The sequence below is a fragment of the Barbatula barbatula genome (genome assembly GCF_947034865.1).
Source record: "Barbatula barbatula genome assembly, chromosome: 5".
In the NCBI taxonomy this organism is placed as follows: Eukaryota; Metazoa; Chordata; class Actinopteri; order Cypriniformes; family Nemacheilidae; genus Barbatula; species Barbatula barbatula.
Window position 1 is genome coordinate 14506697 of NC_136769.1, and position 17083 is coordinate 14523779.

Here is a 17083-nt window from a genome sequence, read left to right on the forward strand (position 1 = left end):
AATAAAAGGATGTTAAATTCAAGTAATAATAAAAAAGTTAACATTTAGGTTAACAATCAGGTTAACATTTATCAATGGTGTTCCAGTGAACCCAGAGCAAATAGACACCCATGAAAATCCCACAATCTTAATCTGCTCTTTTAATACGTATTGTACCCAGAGTGCAAATAGTTGAGGACTAGCACTAGTTAAACAAAGTTCGGAACTGAGTAGGCAGAGCATTTTTATTGTCACATATTGTCTCTGTTTACATTTTATTATATTTGCCTTAAACTTATAACGAAAGTGTTGAAATAATGTCATTAAAGAGAGCTCAACACCACCATGACACGTAGGCTGTGGTATATATCAATATAATATTGGTTTACACGGACATCTAGTGGTCATTTATGAGATGGTGTTAAAGCTTTAATTGAAGGTTCTTCGAATAACTTTTCGTAAAATAAAGAAACGAAATCGTGATTTTGATCTTTCACATCACAGTTGACCTCTTTTTATTTATTTGACACAAGATAAGATCAGAGAATAAAAATGTATGCAAACAATGTGTAAATAAATAGGAAGATTACATAAATCACACACATCTTCACACGTCAACCGAAACATAATTAAATGAAAATCTAAAACGTAAAACGTAATAGATTAAGGCAAACTTTCAAATACGAGGAACGGTACTCTGTTTTTGAAACACAAGGAATTAATCAACAGTGCTATTTCTGCACGCGGTCGTATTTCACTGTGACACACAGAAAAGTTTCGGCTAGAAGGGATACAGCTACCTCCACTGGGCATGCGCAGTTCATTCTCGCGTATTCTTTACAGTTAATTACTATATTTTTTTATTGTTAGATTAGGGTTAAGGGATGGGGTATGGGTAGGTATTAGTTTCTGTAATTTCTTGTAATTTTATGGCGAGATTTTGCTTCACTTCCGGCCGTAGCTGTATCCCTTCTAGCCATAGCCCATTCATGTGCCGCATAGAGCTGCTGTCTGTGGCTGTGTCATAACATAGGTCCTACTGTAAGTACTTACATTTCAAAGCCTTTTTAGTAGATTTACAAGCAGCGACATTTGTTTATTTGAGTTGCCTGACTATCACCGTATAAGGGGAAATCGAGAAAATGTAAAGCATTAAGGTCAATTTATTTCCAGTTAATAACAACACTCACCACGTGTTATGTTTAAGAACCTACACAGTCATTCGACATATATCCGTGTGTTAGAAATATTGTTTATCGTATCGTGCAGTGATGCTGATTGATATTGTGCAGACAGTGTGTGAGCTTCCTTCATTTAAATGCGAAAGTTCTGAAACCAACTAGACTTTTTCATATGAAAGTAAACTGTATTCCGCCATGGTCGTTTTCTTCTGTATAGTCTGCTGTCATGTCGAAACCTCGAGGGTTCGAGTTTTGGAAGAGCACTCTGAAGGGCGCACGCTACGTGGTCGCCCCAATGGTGGACCAGAGCGAGCTGGCCTGGAGGCTGCTGAGCCGCAGACACGGCGCAGAGCTTTGCTACACACCCATGCTGCACGCACAGGTGTTTGTGAGGGACGCGAACTACCGCCGGGAGAACCTCTACAACGAAGTGTGCCAGGAGGACAGACCCCTCATCACACAGGTGGCTTCACATTAGTCGGTCTTTGGTGTGCTGTTCGATGCCTGAACTTTGGCATCTGCTATGACTATAGGTTATAGGTATACAGAATAGGTCTTTGTATTTATATAGCGTGTGAGTTTTTCAATATGGTATTGATAGTTATGTTCTCATTACAGTTCTGTGCCAACGACCCCGAGGTATTTGTCCAGGCAGCTCTGCTCGCCCAGGACTATTGCGATGCCATTGACCTGAATCTGGGTTGCCCCCAGATGATTGCAAAAAGAGGTACCAGACCTTTTATTTGATTCCAAACATGCTCAAGCGAAATGTGCCAATGTAATCGTATAATGTTTGTGATTCTCTCCAAGGCCATTACGGTGTGTTTCTTCAAGATGAGTGGGACCTGCTGGAGAAAATGAGTATGTCTTGAATAAATTAGTAAATCTTTAAATAGCTTGATGAAGATGTGAGACATCTTTTTTTGGCTGTCCTTTACAGTTAAATTGGCCGACGAGAAGCTCTCTGTGCCAATCACTTGCAAAATTCGGGTCTTCCCAGAGATGGAGAAAACGATCACGTATGCGAAAATGCTGGAAAAGGCTGGATGCCAGGTAAAGTAGTTTGGTTTATTGCCATATAACAGATGCTTTCTCCAACGTAACTTACAGAACAATACTTGCAATGATTTAGTCTTATACATAGAGCCACCTGAGATCTAGTGCCCTAGGTACCAGCCTAGACCTGTACCCACTTCTTTACCAGAACACTCTGTGGAATGCTGATTTGTTTATAATTCAGAGTTGCTTACCTTTTCCACAGCTCCTCACAATTCATGGGAGAACCAAGGATCAAAAGGGAGCTTTCACTGGCATTGCAAGCTGGAAGCATATCAAAGCTGTACGGTAGGAAATAGCATTCATATAGAATCTACTTGCTAATGGCTGTTTTTGTATCACAGTTTGTTGTTCATCTTTGCATTTTTATGCATTATTATTGTAAATTGATAAATGCATTTCGCCTGTATAGAGAGGCTGTAAATATTCCTGTGTTTGCCAATGGAAACATCCAGCACCTGAGTGATGTAAATCTCTGCATGGAGGAGACTGGAGTACAAGGAGTCATGAGTGCAGGTACATGCAAACATGCAGACAACCAGTGTGGTTAGTCATAGAAAAACTTGTTCTTTAAACAACTTTGACATTTACAGAGGGAAATCTCCATAACCCTGCCCTGTTTGAGGGCCGCAGTCCACCTGTATGGGAGATGTCTGAGGAATACCTTGAGGTGGTGCAGAAACACCCACCTTGCAGTCTGTCTTACGTCCGTGCCCACATCTTTAAACTCTGGCACCACACGTATGTTCTAAATGTTGGGTCGGAGTGGTTATTACACTGAGGTTTAGAAGGTGAGTGGTGGTCCAAGCTATCTTAATAAATAGGTCTTTTTAGGCTACAGATACACCAAGACTTGCGGGAGGAGTTGGCTAAAGCAAAAAATCTAGCTGGGATAGAAGAGGTTAACAGACAGTTAAAACTACGTTGCCAGGTAAAGGAGTTTGCTTTTACTTTGTTTGAAAACGTGTCTTTGAGGAATTTCCTCTAAAGCTGATCATTTTTATCTGTTACAGGAGGAATTGGCTAAAAATGAATCCGAATGGCATCAAACTAGACTGCCCTTCCCCCACTGGATCTGTCAACCCTACGTCAGACCACCGTAACATATTTTATTTGGATTTTGTGTGACTGTCAAGATGATGTTGACACCACTATTATAATATTTCTGTATTCTCTGCAACAAACTGTCTTTCAATGGATACATCACCCCAAAACGGCATGGCATGTCATTCCAAAACTTAAAGTGATAGTTCACCCAGAAATGAAAATTTCATCTACTCATCCTCTTTTCACCTTTATGACTTTCTTCCACAGAAGATATTTTTAAGAATGTTTTGTGTTCAGTGGAAGAAAAAGTCTTAAAGGTTTGAAATGACAAGAGGGTGAGCCATTTTTATTTTTGGGTAAACTATCACTTAAAACCCACTGTGTTGCCACTGAGACACTTCTCAAAATGTATTTTATGTTTCACAGATTAAAGAATCACATACTGATTTTGAACGACATGAAGTAAAGTTTTGAGTGAACTATCCCTTTAAGATCTGCAAAGCAAAGTCTTTAATTCTAAACACTTTCTACACTGTCGTTGATGTGATTTATATGGGAGTTTATATGGCATACTGGTATATTTTGCAGACCAAAGGATCCAAACTCAGAAGATGGCCAGATAGCACAGAAGACAAAAGCTGTTAGTGTAAAGAGGGCACACGAGGAAACCGACGGACCCAACGACTCGCTCTCCAAGAACAAGCAGAAGAAGAAAGCCCGTAACCCACACAAGAACTTTTGTCCAGAGCTGAAACGTAAGAAGATTTTGTGACATCACTTTACATTTAATGTAATTTAGTGAAATAATATCTGTGGAATAATTTGGCCTATTGTTATTCCACAGCAAAATACATCAAGTGTGAGCAGTGTGGAAACCCTAAAGTAAGTATATTTTAAACATTAATTATTAATTAATTATTTTTTTAACTGTTTCATGTTTAGACATTCCATGTGTTGTTAATGTGTTACAAACACAAAACTTGTAAGTCCAATAAACTGTCGTTTTGTTTCTCTAAAAGGGAAATAAATGTGTTTTCAACTTGTGTCGGGGCTGCTGCAAGAGAAAGGCTTTCAAGGAAGTGGCTGATTGTCCTGGTTAGTATATGAACCACAAAGACACTTGCAGTGGCTTTGTCTTTACACTGAATTCTAACTCTTTTGAAACAAACAACCCTCTCAAACCAATTTTATTTTGTGATTTTAAACCTTTTTGGCTTGATATTCCATAATTTAGTAAATATTTTCTGGAGCTACAATTTAAAGATCCAATGGATCTTTTTTTGGAGGATCTATTGACAGAAATTAAATATTATATACATGGATATGGGCCGGTTGCATTAACTACTTAGACTAGACTTAGATGTTGGTCATCAAATTTTGAGTCATAACTTCTTTAAATCATAAAAAGGTAAATTGGGTCAATTGAAATATGAAAAGTAAAACTGATTAGACCTAACTAATTCCTAATCTGTGAGAGTGATGACATCTTAGTCCTCTCTCAGCTTCTGTAGTGCTTCGAAAGGGAGGGCTGGAGCAACCTCGCCACTAAAACGTACACAATGGTCCTTTCGTTACTTTTAAACAGTAGTTACATTAATTACATTAAAATAGTAATACTTGTAATAATAATTGAATAATTGTGCAGAATAACTGGACTGGCATTTGTTGTCATGTTAGGGTATCAAAACATAACAACTTCCTTACCCAACATGGTAACCGATGTAACTGTAGTAAAGTTGTACCACTTAAACTACTTTGTGTGTGTTGAATTCTAGGTCACGGCTTGAGGTTCAAAACAAAGGCACTGAGACAATGCAACTCAGAAACAGGCAATGAGCAAGCAAATGGAAAAGCTGACAATCAGAAGGATCGTTCCTCTACAGTCCTTGATCAACATGTCAACCATAACCTGGTTTTGGGCATCAATCTCAACACTTCATTGAACTGATTTACCATTGGAAATTTGTATGCAACTGCTGTTACTGCTGCACTGAATTTGAATGTCAAGATTGTAATTGGTGCCAAAGCAGGTCCCTCACTATTTTAAATGTGAATCGGACTATTTTTGGATGTCGTTTTGAATGCATGTGGACACCAATGTAACCGAACATGTAAAACTTGTGTCACACAACTATTATGATAAAGGTTCATCTCCTCTTTTCTTAAGTATAGAGAGTAATGATATACCTGTGCTGCTGTTACTTACTGCTAGTTCATCTTTTATTTACAAAAATTGTAATCATTGTACATCAGTGTCTTGCAATACCACTTACTGGGTTGTTGTTGGGTGAATGTAATGATGTTGTTCATTTGTTTTGATGATCACTTGGAAGGAATTAGGGTAAAAATACGCAACCATTCTGAAAGACTCATGTCAGTCTCCTTTTTTCTTGGGACATTCTGTGGAAACATTCTGATCTTAAACTAGATATGCAGTTTTACTTTTTAAAACGATATTTGTTGTCTTCTGAATAGAGAGCTGTATGGTGGGAAACGGGGTTAAACCCCTGCCTTTTAATGCATTCTTTTTCCATTCTTCTTTTTTTAAATGGTGATGTTTGGACTGCTGTCCCATGCTTTCATGATCACAAATGTATGGTTAATTTTCATATTGACATTTATTGTAGACTGATTGACAATTACACTACAAAAGATTCCAGGACTTTGTTGGATTTCAAGGATACTGCCCGATTCAGCAAACCATTTATTTTTTATAAGATTATAACTTCCAACCCTTTGTGTTGCCACGGGTGTTATTCAGATTACATGTTACCTGTTGTTACCATGTGCTGTTCTAATATAGTTAACATTTTTGTAGCATTTTAAAACATAACACCAATTTGTTATTACACATTGCAGTTTTGTCTGTATCAGGATACGCAGCGATCAGCTCAGTGCCTTATTCTACACATCTCTGAATGACTCCCCTTCAATCTCTAAATTCAGCAGTGTGTAAAGAGCTGTGGTCATTCTGTGTCAAGGTGTTTTTTCTCTTCTTTGTTTTACCAGCAAAAACACATCAGTTTCTTACACTAACAGTGCAGTACATGCAGTTTCAAGTCTTTTGCTCAAATAAATGTAAAAGTTCCAAAATAAAAACAAATTCTGTTGCACTTCTTTCAATGCCTTGCAAAGTTGACCTGGTTCAAACAGTACATAAGGCGGCCATAATTAAGATGATCTGAGATAAAACTGAATTATGCCCCTTTAAATTACGAATCCCCAAGAGAGAAACATGAGTGATGTGCATCTTGAAACAAATCAATGGCAATGACATATTTCAAGATTTGTCAGGGCAAGTTATTTAAATAGCGCAAACATTCATTTAAGTCTAGGACTAGCTTTATCCCTCCTCCTCTATGAAATCGGTCACTAAGCCTTTTAAAATATATTTTAATGCCAAGATAACTGGAGAAACAGAGAAATAATCCTTCCCTTGTGGAGCATCTTTTTGAATGTATGTTTATTTTAAAAGCATGTTTTGTGATGAGGTTTCTCAACGTGTAATCAAGGTTTGTCACAAGATACAGAGGAAAGTGCATCCTTACAAAGAACAACAGGTCAGTACGGCTTAAGTGCCGCATTACTCTTTTTATCTTTTTTTTAACGTTCTTTTCCATTCGAGCAACAGGGTGTGCTTGTCTTTAATACAGACAACAGACATCATCTTCCCAACTTAAATAAAGTCTTTAGATTGTGATTTTTCTCTCTTCAGCAGGGAAATAATTGATTTCTAAACAGGGGCCTAAGATGCGGCAGTGGCCCTGTGTACTTTCCGAGGAGAGGCATCTGGTCGACTCTTCACATGTTGGTGCTCATTCGTGTTTGGCTGTTGGCAGGTGTGAGCTCCCCTTGACTGCCTTCTCTTGGAGGGGACTGTGAAAGGAACGAGAGCGATCTGTGAGAAGCATCATGTGAAACAACAAAAACACTGAGTGGGAAGTACATGCAGGTGCTCATGAGGAATGACAGGGTGAAGACAATCGATAATTGAATGTCTCTGTGATTCTTTAAGCTCCTTTTCAAGACAGAACGCCTGAGAGCTCACAGTTTTCTCATACATCATTTTGTTTTTATCATAAAAATAGTTTCAAGCTGCATTTGCAATGTACTTGAAATTGTTTAAATATGTTTAGAGTCTGTTCAATCTAGTTCTGCACAGACATTTACTTTTGCGGGTTATCAGAGACCAAAACAAGAAGTAATTTGGAGTAAGAGCTCTGAGACACTTGAGCTGAAAGGACAGTTAGGGAGATGGTCAGGGGATGGTGAGGTGTAGAGCAGAGCAGAGCGAGGACACATTACCCTGGGGACCCTGTTACCTTGACGTGTATCTGATTACGAAGCACAGCTGCCCGCAGGATCATGGCTTTCGCTCGTCTCTGGAACTCTTTACCCATCTGTAGCGATTTCTCAAAAGTTGTGCTTCTCTGATCCACATCCCTGGCATACAGGATCTACAAATGGGATGGAAAACACAACACTCAATACACAGGTTCAACTCATCCCCAAAACCGTAAACAGTAGACTATGCACGTCATTAGGTCTTGTTAATTACAGAAACAAGATTGTGTTTGTGCTGTGGCTTTTCATAGTGCCCAAATTCTGCCTGTTGTTTGTTACAAGTAACAGGGTGATAAATAAGGAATGACTGTGTTGTCAGAATGCAGCCCTGCCTTGCTGTGAGAGTCGATACGGGCATTGATCAGGCCCTCCAGGATCAGCTGGGTCAGTTCATCCTCCAGAGCCGCCACAGTTGTATTAAAGGCCACGGCCATCTTGTTCATGTCCGCTGACACATAGGGGCTAAAGTACTGCCCAGGGGATAGAAAAACTACATTAATGAATTGCTCACATTCTTTCTCTTACTATATCAATACATGTTACTTCTGAATTTAAAACCTACAAAAATCAGTTTATCTCAAAGAATATATGTCAGACAAAACGGTAAAATATTTCATTTGGTTAACATACCCTGAGTGCTGAACAAATGTCAACAAACATACCTGTATGAGTGCTCTGTTCCTGATCTGTGTGTAAAGTGTTCGTACATGAGGGGCCAGATACATGTCTAGGAGGAGATTATCCTACAATACAGTAAAGATACCGATCAATCAAAATACCCAACAAAACAGACAGCAGAAACAAACCATGTGGAACTAAATAAGAAAATGTACCTTCATTTCATCCAGCATTTTCAGACAGAACGCATACTTTGACTCGTAAAACTGGAAGATTATATCACGGACTTGGGGTTCCAACTCTAAAAATAATTTAAATGAGCTAGAAATTGAGGTGAGAAAAATGAATCAGTGAGATTTGAGCCGCACAGAATTTTAACCAGTAAAAACATACTTGTCACTGGCAAACAGAAAGCTCACCTGCTTGAGATGACGTTTCGTTGCAGTTCCTGTCTGTCGAATGTAGCCAGGGCACACAAGCCCCCATACACAGCTACATTACTGGGGGAAAGAAGCTGAAAGGCACATTGAGCATGTCAGTAAAATCGACAGGAATATCACACCCACTGTACGTTGAAAGTGCAGACTGTTAAAACACAGTAATACATGAGCAAAAAACTGCGATAAAATGCCATTTTCTTTGAAAAACTAAATCGAAAAAAATAGGTGTGGAACAGTTAATTTGGGATTTTGAATATATCTCATCTATCTTTACAGAAACCAGCAATTTTATAAAAAACGGTACAATTGAATGACACCAACCTCAGGGAAGTCGCAGTGATCAAACGATGCTTGCAGAAAGCACTTGGCAGCTGGTTTATATTTTCTTGAAGCAAGTTCGGCCAGTCCTGATGTAAGCATAAAAGTCACAAATGACTATTAAACTGAATAAAGACTTTCTGAAATATTTAGCCAAGTAAATCAATCACCAATGCCATTATTGTTTGCAAAGAGAATCTTCACTTCAAACAAAATAAGACTTGCCTGCAGCACATTTGAGTTTGGTTAGAACAGCTTGGTTTTGACTATCTCTCTCTCCTCGTTGCTAGATTGCAGATAGACACACAAATTAAAACCAACCCTGATTCTCTGTTGAAATCTCATGGATAAGGAAACAACAAATGACAATTGGTTGTGCCTACCTCGGCTATCTCTGGAGTGGATTCAGCCTTGCTGACGTAGCTAAGTACATGGGACCAATTTTGGAGGTAAACGCTAACCTATAAAATATTAAAGTTGTTTAGTTGAAAGCATGCTTAAATAGTAAAGCTACCGCCATCATAAAGATTTCGTGCAGAAAAAAACAACAATTCTTCCATCTACTGTTTGCATTTAGCATAAAACTAAACCAAAACATCTAAACTGAAATATACAAATGATGCCATTATAAACATTAACTATAAATCCATACCTTGATTACATTAAGACACATGTTGATGACATGCTTGGCGCTAGTGCAGTAGTCTCTGGCTCGGGAGTAGCATTTCAGGGCATTGCTGAGATCACCACAGTCAAGATAATGATCTCCAAGGTCATCATGACCCCTCCTGAACACAAGCAGAAAATGACAAGCGTTCAGATCAACAAGTATACAGTCTAATGCATGGTAATGCTTTTGTTATGAATGCAGCAGGCATTTATATACATTTAAAGTAATTTAGCTTTGGAATTTTGTAGTATGCATGTTCCCTGTAAGTCAAACCCATCACCTGCTAATGCCACACTCTACCAGCTACAGGAATGGCATCAAAACCATGTTAAAACAGAACACACACGGTCTGGTCATACCGTATGCTTTCTTTGATTGAGTTTCCCTTGTAGTTTTTAAGATCAGTATCCAGCTTCTCCAGTTTGAGCAGGGCTTTTTTCCTAGTGGACTCTGCCCAGGCTGTGTCAAGAGGTGGGGGTTCTACTGCCCCCTCCGGTACCGCATCTGGAACACCCTGTACCTCCCTGTGTTGACACAAATATTTCATTTACAGACTCAGTGAAAGCCCTGCGAGTTATCCTTTAACAAAAGGTCTGAATGCTTTGCAATTACCTTGTGGCTTCAGTGAGTTTGCGATGGATTTCTTCGTAGACGTCAACGTTAAAGGTTCTTTGGACGAAGGACAGAGCCATCTTCAGAGCTTCCACTCGCATCTGGGGGCAGTGGTCTGCAATAAACTGCAGCCTCTCGATCCTCATCAGTCCACTGTAACTGGAGGCATACTGCTCAAGATCCTATACAAAAAGAAATCCTCTCTCAGAACATGTTTCCAAAAAACGTTCAACAATTTCCCTTGTGATGATTTCGAAGCTGATTGGGATATTCTAAAATTCCTATTTTTAAGATTATTCACTTAACAGACACTTGACAACACTCAAGTCTACAATGACCCTATTGTGTAGACTGTCAAACACAATATGATAAATTAAAGCCATTAAATCCTTTTCCGAGCATACCAAAGTCGGGTTTTCCACAACATAGTTGCTATCAGGTGCATTCTGCTGGTCTTCCGCTGGGTCAGCATCTATCTGCATGGGCTCTACAGACCCCTGTTAATACAGAAAACAATGTTAAACACTCCACCTGCCTGCACATTTTCAAGCGTAGAGGACATAACAAAGCTATTACAAGTTTTTAAAAAACGATTTATGGAAGCCATTAGAGCCTTAGATGACAGTTGACATAAGATGCAAAGAACTGTTTAACCCAATTCTCAAAACATCTTGCAAAAATGCATCTGTGCGCTTGGTAAATCATTTATGTGATGCAAGAGGCAGTCATGATGAAGCAACAACACGGAGTCTGCAAGGTTTAAAATAGCTTACACGAAGTATAACTTTCTTTCAAAACAGTTTGACGCTTGACAGCCCTTGTTCGTTACCACATGTACTTAACTACACCACAAACACTTAAGACTACATAATACTTTTCAATATATCTTGTTCCTGTTTGTAATTATTGACTGGATACATTATAATGAACGAATTTATAAATGGATGCGGTGTTCTAAAAATGGAAACAGTGTTGAATCCTGCTGGTCATGAGGATAAGATTAGACTTGAATTGAAATATTCACTCCGTGCTTTAAATTCATATCTGATGTGGGCTTGAGGAACAGCTGATGGAGAGCCCATTGCCTCACAAGGCTGTATTTAACCTATGGAACTGTCTACCTAAACAGCATTTCTGGGCATCACGTCTACGTTTGAAACGTCCGAAGCATTGCCTGCCGAGTATGCAGCTGTCTAGGCTTTGAGACACGGCATGGATTTCAAACACACCGGCGAACTCGTAGTAAACAAGTAGCTTGCTAATAAGATAGCTTGCTAAATACACTTAGCCGGCTAAAGAAAGTTTCTATGAAGCGTTTCGCGAACAATCTCAGGAAACCCCGACGAAGACCTTCGGGTGTGAACCAAAACAGCGCTGTTGGAGGTATTCATTGTCGGAGGTGCAACTGTCTCGCTCCTCGGCCGGATAAAGGCGAATCGCTGCTAAACTTGAGAAGTGCTGTTGCGTCCGGAGGGCCGCTCTCACTTACGAGCTCATGCTATGCGAGCTAACAGTTCAAAACGGATGACATAGGTGAGAATTTATCACGGTTATCAAAAGTACGTCACCTTAATCTGTTTCTTTACCCACTCACGTGTTCTGCAAGCTTGCGAAGGACCATTTAAAGGCTTGAAATTACCTGAAAGTTAAAGACCTGCACGGGTAGTGGCATCTCCTCCTCTGCAGAAACACAGCGCACAAACACATCCGGGGCATGAGAGGGCGCGTTGTCGACGTCTTGCAGCGCACAGACGTCACTACCTTGACACTTTGAGAGATGCACTACATTTCGATTTAGCGATCGAGGCGTGTGGAAGTTCTAATTATTTTAAAAAATCACGTAAAACGCAATATGTAAGTACTTTTTTATTACTATTTAACTGTTGTATTTTTTTATTTATCGTATCAAGGGAAAACCGTTTTTTTGGTGTAAGTGTTATGTGCCTGGGTTTAATGAGATCATTTGAAAGACCACGTATTTCATGTTGCACATTCATCATGACCTAGACTAGAAGAGTTCACTTTATTAATAAATAATTTAATAAAAATAATGTGATTCTGCTGGTTTATCTGGAAAATAACTAAATGTGCAAATGCTTTGAACTGTTTATTGAACAAGAATACTGAGATTATCTGCCATGAAACATATATATACAATTGGTACACATTTACATGTTTTAAAAAGCTAAACAATAACAATAATAACATAAAACACCTTAGGCGTGTTACACGATCTAGTTTGCACAAAAATCTGTTATGGAAGAGTTCATACTTTTTTAACATATCAAATTGTATATAAAAGTGAAATGTATTAAAATGTAAGACAAACAATGACTTTTAAGCACACAGTTAGCACAAAATGACCTTCCTTTAGTGGCAGGTAGGGTATGCATTCATAAGGCGTCCCATTTTTTCTTGCTTGTATAACATTTCTCTCCTCAAGCAACTGGATCTCTTGTTTTATATTTAGACCATTAGATACAGTATTGACACACTAAAACACAAGTACAGTATGAAATGAAACAGGTGATATACAAGCTAAAAGTAAACGCCTCTAGTGAGAGTGCTGACTGTGGCCTCACATTAAACTCACCAGAGATATTCACAAAATGTATTTACACAATCTTCTGACACATTCACAATATTTCCCTAGAGGGAAACATACCTGCAGATGAAATATCAATATTCACATTTCCACAATGTCCACACTATAGACGGTTTCATCTTAACAACATACTTACAACTGTTTATATAGTAACTTACAATTTACTTTAGTAAAGTAAATTTGTACTTTTTTTACCCCATCACCCCCCCCCCCCATCTGAACTTCCAGGAAGAACCGTTTCTTGGTCTCTCCAATATTTTATATTTAGGCTGATGCCAGGTTCAACCGCTAGATGTCATGTAACCATACGGTTTGTTTAAATGTGACCGAACTACATGATTTAAAAAAATTATATGAACATAAATAACATATAAATAGTTATATTGTTAGCCAAACACAAACCGGAAGTTAACTGGGTGTCACGCAACTGCGGGAGTTTCATTCCGATGAAACGTTCTATAAGCTCTGAAAAAAGACAGGCTTGTTTGGGCAAACAGAGCAAAGTGTAATTAAATTGAATTCATGTGTTATCTTTATTTTTCTTTAATACGTAATATATGACGCATGTTTTTGTCTTATGCCGTTAATCCAATTGTTTAAGGAAAAGAAAGCTAATTTGGCATATTTATGTTTATATTTCTGAAACCTCAGACATTCCATTGAAATGTATGTCTCTACAGTCTGTCACTGTTGGATCACACATGTTGGATTTACCAAACAGAGATGCAATTTACATGGCATATCAATGAAGAAAGTAGTTGTAGTGTTCCTCAAAATACAGTACACTTTTTGCCCCTTTTCTTTACAGGTGGAGGGCACAAAACAGCACGAATGGCCTCATCAAACACGGTTTTTAAACCCCTCTGAGTAAGGGCGGAGCACTCCAGATATTTAACAGCACCTACAAAGCCAAAGGATGAAATGAGCCAACTATAATATATAAAAGGATAAAAGCATCTGCTAAATGACTAAATGTAAATAATAGTAAAATACCCCAAGAAAACAGTTAACCAATGCTAAGATCCACTATGCTCAATATCTAGATCTAGGTATTTATAAATAGATAAAAACACCCAGGAAAAAGTTCTTACCGATCTCTCTAGCCATGGCAAGACCTTGTGGGTAAGTGATGGGCGCCAGTTTTTTATCTCGAAGACGTTCAATTGTGTCTTTATCATCTCGCAGGTCAAGCTTGGTGCCCACGAGTATGATGGGAGTGTTTGGACAGTGATGGCGAACCTCGGGGTACCACTACAACAAAAGCATTTGATCAACACTTGGAATCTACATATTGTAGAGAAATCAACATTTAAAAAAAATGTCTGTTTACATATTGTGGATACTAACCTTTGCTCTTACGTTCTCGAATGAAGCAGGGCTCACCAGTGAGAAGCAAATTAAAAATACATCCTGCATGAAAAATCAATGTAATTAATTATTCAATTCAGATTGCAATGCAAAAAAGAATATAGCACTATATATACTTTGAAAGTTATGTTTTAGGCTTTTGATTCCTTTTTGTCAGAGAGAGAGAGAGTGAACTGTTGTTGGGAAATTGCCACAAGCTAGGCGCAAATTTGGGTCGCCCCAAGCTAGGGCTTTGCAATTAATCGTAAATGAATCGTTATCATAAATTTGTTCCATCATCAATTACAAAAACAAAATTATCGAGGTAAACGATTACTGTGCCGCATTACATTTTGCAAGGATCTCTCCTCTTATATTATCAATCCACAGCGCACACCTTTACATTTCAGTGGTTCAGCACTGCTATCTCTTTTAAATACATACAAATACAGCTTAGAATACTATTTATAAAAATGCTAAGATGTTTACAGAACCTGTAATGGTGACATTTAAGTACCGTTTGAGGGTAGGAGAGTGGTCTAAGGCGATCATAGTCCTCTTGTCCTGCTGTATCCCAAAGGCCTAAGTTGACAGGTTTGCCATCCACCATTACATTAGCAGAGTAGTTGTCAAACCTAATAGGACATAGAATACGTGTTGAAGTTTGCAAGATGCAAACAGATGCAAGACATTTGTTATGATCTAGCAGACCATGAACAGATATACATCTACACAGGCAGCACAAACATGCATGAATAATTCCCAATTCTATACTCACACTGTCGGTATATACTCTCCTGGGAAGGCATTAGTGGTGTAGCTGATGAGAAGACATGTCTTACCCACGGCACTACAATCCAAGGGATGCTATGGGTTAGTGCATATACTGTACTGGACATTATTATTGGCCATTGACTGAGCAATAATGTGCAGTCAGGGTAACAAAAAACAAGTTTGGAAAGCCTTTTAGTTGGTCATAAAGACATCATTGTCACTATAACCCAAACTACATGTGCTTGTACAAAGTATAGACAGGAAATGCAGTGGTGGAGAGAAGATTGAAGAGGGAACAGTGATACAAAATAGGAAAAGAGTAGGGAAGTGAGATAAAGAAATGTGAAGTTAATAGCAAGTACTGTATAAGCTCCACAGCTGAGAAACCTTTCTGTCATGCAGTGTTTAGCACCCCCTCTTTTATGAAACTGGGCTATGAAATGTTATTGCCCATGGCAAATGACAGAAATCCCATACCACGTGATACACTAAATATTAAACAGTTAAAGGATTAATTGCATCAATAAACTGTGAATATTAACTCCTGGCATGAAGGAAATTGTGAATTCTGCACTTCTGTGAATGACCAAAAATACGCATATCTACAATATGTAGAAAATGACATTTGTTTGGACTTTTTAGAAGGAACATGAAATCAAATGAATCAGCCAAATATTATTATTTTGTTAGTGCTTCAAGAGTCCACATTAGAATAGCATAAGGAATATTTCATATATTTTCGACTTTTTTGTAACCGTTAATAGGCTATTATAATGTCTGTATACAGTGATGGTAGCTTATTATATTGAAAATTGGTAACGGCACAATGCCAGAAAGAATGGCTGTGGACGATGTCAATTATTTTTTCAGATGCAAAAATTTAATAGGTATATAAAAATCAAGTTTTTGAAAGGGTGAAAGCTACTAGATAGGATCCAGTGAGATGCATGCGATGTATAGGAATGGATGGAGCGTCAGTGAACAGTAGGTGTGAAAACATTACATCATTAAATAGCGATTCCGCCGGACACGCGCATCTCAATCTACACCGCTCCGTTAAACGTAGCATTTCTCATTATCAAAATGCAATAATGCGACGATGGTTAAATTAAATATATAAAGCACAAAACTGTATAAACCCAAGTCTAAATTTTAAAACCAGCGATCACCGAACCCAGCCTATAGCGCCTTACAAATCAGTTGAACAATGACAATAACGCCGACTACCGTCTTACGGAAAAATCGGCCTTATTTAGGTAAGGTTGTTCGTTATAAGCATATCAATTCTGTCTAGTAGGTGCGTGTAAAAGCGGCAGATATCAGTCATCCATCGAGCCAGCCTACAACACTCATCTTGCAACAATTGCTTTTCTCCAGAAGAAACCTTGCTAAAAACATGAGCAATTTCGCCATTTTCCTGTATATCTTACCCGTCGCCGACAACAACACACTTGATAGCTTGCATTTGCAGGGCACAGTTAGTTTCCGACGAGTAAAGAATCTGTAGAAAAAGGCTGAAATGTGATGTCTAAGTGGGTTGGTACCACTGGCGTTCAGCTGCAGCAGCACACCGGCAGTGGAGCGCATTTCACGATGCTTCCGAAAAGCGACGAACATGGTTCGTGCTTTCACGGAGGTTACGTGAGGTGCCACAATGTTTTTTTATTTTATCTAGTAGATGCGCGTAAATTGTCTCGTTGATAGCTGTAAAGTGTTAATATCGCTGTTGACTAAAATTCCCCCTCAAAAGTAAACATTTAAATATGTAAAGAAACAATACCAAATATTATGGAGGTGAACCTATGTTTTAACTTAATTTTCCAGACCATTTAAAGATTTCATAAGACTTATTAAAGGAGGTTTACACCTAATGTTGATTGTAAAAATGTCATAGTGCTGTCAATGCAGCTTACTAATATAATATTACATTACTTGCTATACTTAAAGTGTCCATCAGTCACAGCTTCTGCATGTCTCGTGTTATCTTGATTACTTATAGAATAGTATCGCACCCTTTTAATATCTGTAGAGTCCTAAGTTTATACACATTTATAAATGTTTCAGAAAACTATTTCAGAAAACTAAAGCATGT

The 17083-nt window shown here is 38.4% G+C and overlaps 3 protein-coding genes across 4 annotated transcripts; 1 reads left to right on the forward strand and 2 right to left on the reverse strand.

The window, feature by feature from the left end:
• Positions 1-740: 740 nt before the first annotated feature.
• Positions 741-6375, forward strand: dus1l (dihydrouridine synthase 1-like). Its single transcript, XM_079456747.1, has 14 exons — positions 741-1020; positions 1378-1623; positions 1779-1887; positions 1971-2021; positions 2101-2213; positions 2422-2504; positions 2629-2732; positions 2810-2957; positions 3051-3147; positions 3230-3315; positions 3852-4018; positions 4108-4145; positions 4283-4358; positions 5039-6375. The coding sequence occupies exons 2-14, from the start codon at positions 1387-1389 to the stop codon at positions 5209-5211; spliced, it is 1482 nt and encodes a 493-aa protein (XP_079312873.1). The 5' UTR covers positions 741-1020; positions 1378-1386; the 3' UTR covers positions 5212-6375.
• On the reverse strand, positions 5933-12062 carry gps1 (G protein pathway suppressor 1). 2 transcript variants are annotated; one of them, XM_079456748.1, is made up of 14 exons: positions 11905-12062; positions 10670-10762; positions 10266-10447; positions 10013-10177; positions 9636-9771; positions 9367-9444; positions 9209-9269; positions 8987-9072; positions 8645-8739; positions 8441-8546; positions 8270-8350; positions 7940-8077; positions 7586-7720; positions 5933-7139 (listed from the first exon to the last, which is right to left on the reverse strand). In XM_079456748.1, exons 1-14 carry the CDS (start codon positions 11935-11937, stop codon positions 7065-7067), a joined length of 1464 nt encoding a protein of 487 aa, XP_079312874.1. In that variant the 5' UTR covers positions 11938-12062; the 3' UTR covers positions 5933-7064. The 2 variants fall into 2 exon arrangements, with proteins under 2 accessions (XP_079312874.1, XP_079312875.1); XM_079456749.1 differs by having other exon boundaries at positions 6940-7139; positions 7569-7720; positions 11905-12015.
• A 298-nt stretch (positions 12063-12360) lies between these two features.
• Positions 12361-16569, reverse strand: rac3a (Rac family small GTPase 3a). The gene is made up of 6 exons (XM_079456750.1): positions 16422-16569; positions 14996-15067; positions 14735-14852; positions 14218-14280; positions 13962-14121; positions 12361-13771 (listed from the first exon to the last, which is right to left on the reverse strand). The coding sequence occupies exons 1-6, from the start codon at positions 16454-16456 to the stop codon at positions 13641-13643; spliced, it is 579 nt and encodes a 192-aa protein (XP_079312876.1). The 5' UTR covers positions 16457-16569; the 3' UTR covers positions 12361-13640.
• Between the last annotated feature and the right edge of the window lie 514 nt (positions 16570-17083).